The 2,903-nt window shown below is 44.6% G+C and overlaps 1 protein-coding gene across 1 annotated transcript; it reads right to left on the reverse strand.

The window, feature by feature from the left end:
* Nucleotides 1-919: 919 nt before the first annotated feature.
* Nucleotides 920-2,081, reverse strand: LOC112343861 (eukaryotic translation initiation factor 2-alpha kinase-like). The gene is made up of 5 exons (XM_024667909.1): nt 2,053-2,081; nt 1,509-1,948; nt 1,307-1,461; nt 1,088-1,254; nt 920-1,030 (listed from the first exon to the last, which is right to left on the reverse strand). Exons 1-5 carry the CDS (start codon nt 2,079-2,081, stop codon nt 1,027-1,029), a joined length of 795 nt encoding a protein of 264 aa, XP_024523677.1. The 3' UTR covers nt 920-1,026.
* Nucleotides 2,082-2,903: the final 822 nt, after the last annotated feature.

Consider the following 2,903-nt stretch of genomic DNA (forward strand, 5'->3'; position numbering starts at 1 on the left):
GTTTTCATATAAAAAACTATGAAGTTCTTTATTTTGCCTCATATCTAGAACTGGAAGAGTATCAAGTAAAATTTGAAAAACTATATAAAACTGAGAAATTCTATATTATCCTATAAATTACAAGGATTAACACTGACAAAGAGTCTAAAATTAACATCATTAATCTAGAGGGCACAAAATCCAACTTCTGGACGTGTTTTAAGATTGATGTCATGATGGTTAAACACTAAACAACTTAAAAGAGTTAAAAATTGTTCTAGCTATTTGAAAACTTGCCTCAATCTAACCAAGCACCTAGCTTCATTATTTGTTATTCTTTGCATTCAAGTATGCAAAGAAATCAGTGGAATTTAACGATTGGTTCCTCAAGGTATGAAAAAAACAAGAAACCTGGATCAATTCATATATATATATTTCTCTCTCTCTCCATTTGACTCTTCCTTTCTATAATTTTGCAGACTCGTCAAAAAAGGGGGCATAAAGAAACTCATTCACCCTGTACCAACAGAACTTGCAGGGGTGAGATTTTGAGTGTTCTGAAGCTACTCTCTTGTTTTGACTTCCAGGTTCCTTGGATTCAATTCAGAAAGGCCTGTAGGAAAACGTTTCCCTGTAAAAAGGTCAACAGGTCAAAGGTGCGAATATTCTCTCTACAAAAATCAACAATCCCACCATTTTCTTCATCCAATCTCCCGAGAATTGGGATAGCTCTCCAGCTTCCACTCGATCTCTGCCCACTATAGGTGAGATGCATGGACCCTACAAGAAGCCAGCCGTGGACACCACGCTGTTGCATCTCCCGTCAATGTGCTGCTTACCAATCCTGTTCCTTGAACCGAACCTGACTACAAGAATGTCGGAAGCCCTTGAGTTGTTCAGCAACCTTGATCGAGAACAACTCGGCCTGGCAGAAATGCAATGAACTGGCAACGAATTCATATTTCTGAATCGAAATCAGCATGCTGAAAAAGACCAAGACTACAAAGATGACAAAAAGGAGCAAGTAAATCTAAACAACTACAACGATCAGCTGCAAACAGACATGTTAGAAGCCAAGCAGAGAATCAGAGTAATGAAAGAAACTCACCAAACAGATTGCCAGGCAGGATCGCAGAGGATGTCGCGCGCGGATGGACGCTGGTCGCGTCTTGCTGCGACCAGCTCCAACACCTTGGGCGCAATTGATGGGTGTTGGTACGCCCAGTCTGCTGGTAAAACGCCATCCCGGACGTCAATCAATACCGACTCCCTTTCCTACACAGATTCACCAAACTAAGCAAGCACGTTGCACAAACTGCAGCCAAACCTGGTCCGGGGGACACCTCCAATGAAGTTCGAAGAGTATAACTCCAAGCGCAAGCATGTCAGTGTAGGTTGAGTTGCTCCGGCGCTGGGGAGAGTAGTAAACTGCTCTCCCCTTCTTGATATTTTCGGTCTCGAGCATGGACTCCTTATTTTTAGCTGTAAGCCAACAAATGAGAGATGGAAGAGATGTTTCATTTGCCTACCAAGACCGAAATCTCCCAGCTTGATGCGTCCATCGTCTGTGACGAAGATGTTGTGTGGTGCTATATCCCGATGAACACCCACGTTGTCGTGCACATGCGCCACAGCTTGAAGAAGCTGCCTAAACGCATCTGCAGGTGGTGACTCACCGCCGAGGAGCACCGACTGGAGCGAGCGGCCACAAAACTCCATGACAATGTACACTTTCGACTTGCCCGGCTCGCCTTCCTCCTTCCACATGTCGAAGTATTTGACTATGTTGGGGTGTTCGCAGCGCTGGAGCATCTCTCCCTCCTTGAAGACGAGCGCGACATCCTGGTCTCTGGACTTCGTTGCTGTGCGAACCTTGATGACTTTGATGGCGTAGATTTGTTCGTCCTCCTTGCTACGGCACTTGTATACTTTCCCGGACGCCCCCTGGCCAACACATTTGGAATCTAAGCTGCATTGAGGATCGACGCGCTCGTCCGGCTCCCTTGGGCTTTGCCAATAGTACAAAAGGCCACGTCGGATAGAGTTTAGGGCAGACGTGGTACCTTTGGTCACCTTTTGTGGCCCTTCTTCATTCGAGTCATTTTTTAGGGTATCATGAAGAAGACACTCATTCTCGATCTAGACAATACACTGGTATACGCTCATAAGGATCTCGTCTCTTCTGTAGATTTCAGCATGGAATTCGACGATGATGCACCACTCCACATCATGAAGAGACCAGGCGTAGATGAATTTCTGGGGAAGGTTTCAAAAGTGTACGATATCGTGGTGTTTAGTGCCGCCCAGGAGAAGTATGTCAACCTTGTGGTTGACCATCTGGATCCTACTGGGGGGCTTGTGTCGAGGAGGCTACATGGTGGCAATTGCGTTGTTCTAAAGGACGGGACGAAAGTCAAGAATCTTGACCATGTAGGGTTTCGGGATTTCAAGCGGGTGGTGGCACTGGATGACATTATTGACTTCTACCAAGGTCATCAAGAGAGCGTGGTGGTGGCTCCAAAGTTTGAGGGGTCAAAGGATGACCACTTCTTGGCAGATGTAACCCCGTTCCTTCTTGCGCTGTCAAAGTGTGTGGATTTTACCAAAGTTACCCATCGCTGGAATATTGGACAATGTGTGGAGAAGCAAGGCAAATTGTACGTCCTAGATCCATTCGATGATGAATGGGTTGTTTTTAACTGATTATTGTATTTTGTAATAAATGTTATAATTTTTCTGCCAAAGTGTAGTTTATGCAAATGAATCTTAGTGAACTTTTGAGCTCAGGATTTCCTACATGTCTCATGTAAAACAAAATGGCAAAACAAGAAAAACAGCACACCAAATTTTCAAGCTCTTTTGCCAAGGAAATCCCCTTTACATTGAGAGCCCACAGCTTTGCAACACCCCATGAACACCAATAG

Source organism: Selaginella moellendorffii, unplaced genomic scaffold, assembly GCF_000143415.4.
Source record: "Selaginella moellendorffii unplaced genomic scaffold, v1.0 SELMOscaffold_244, whole genome shotgun sequence".
Lineage (NCBI taxonomy): Eukaryota > Viridiplantae > Streptophyta > Lycopodiopsida > Selaginellales > Selaginellaceae > Selaginella > Selaginella moellendorffii.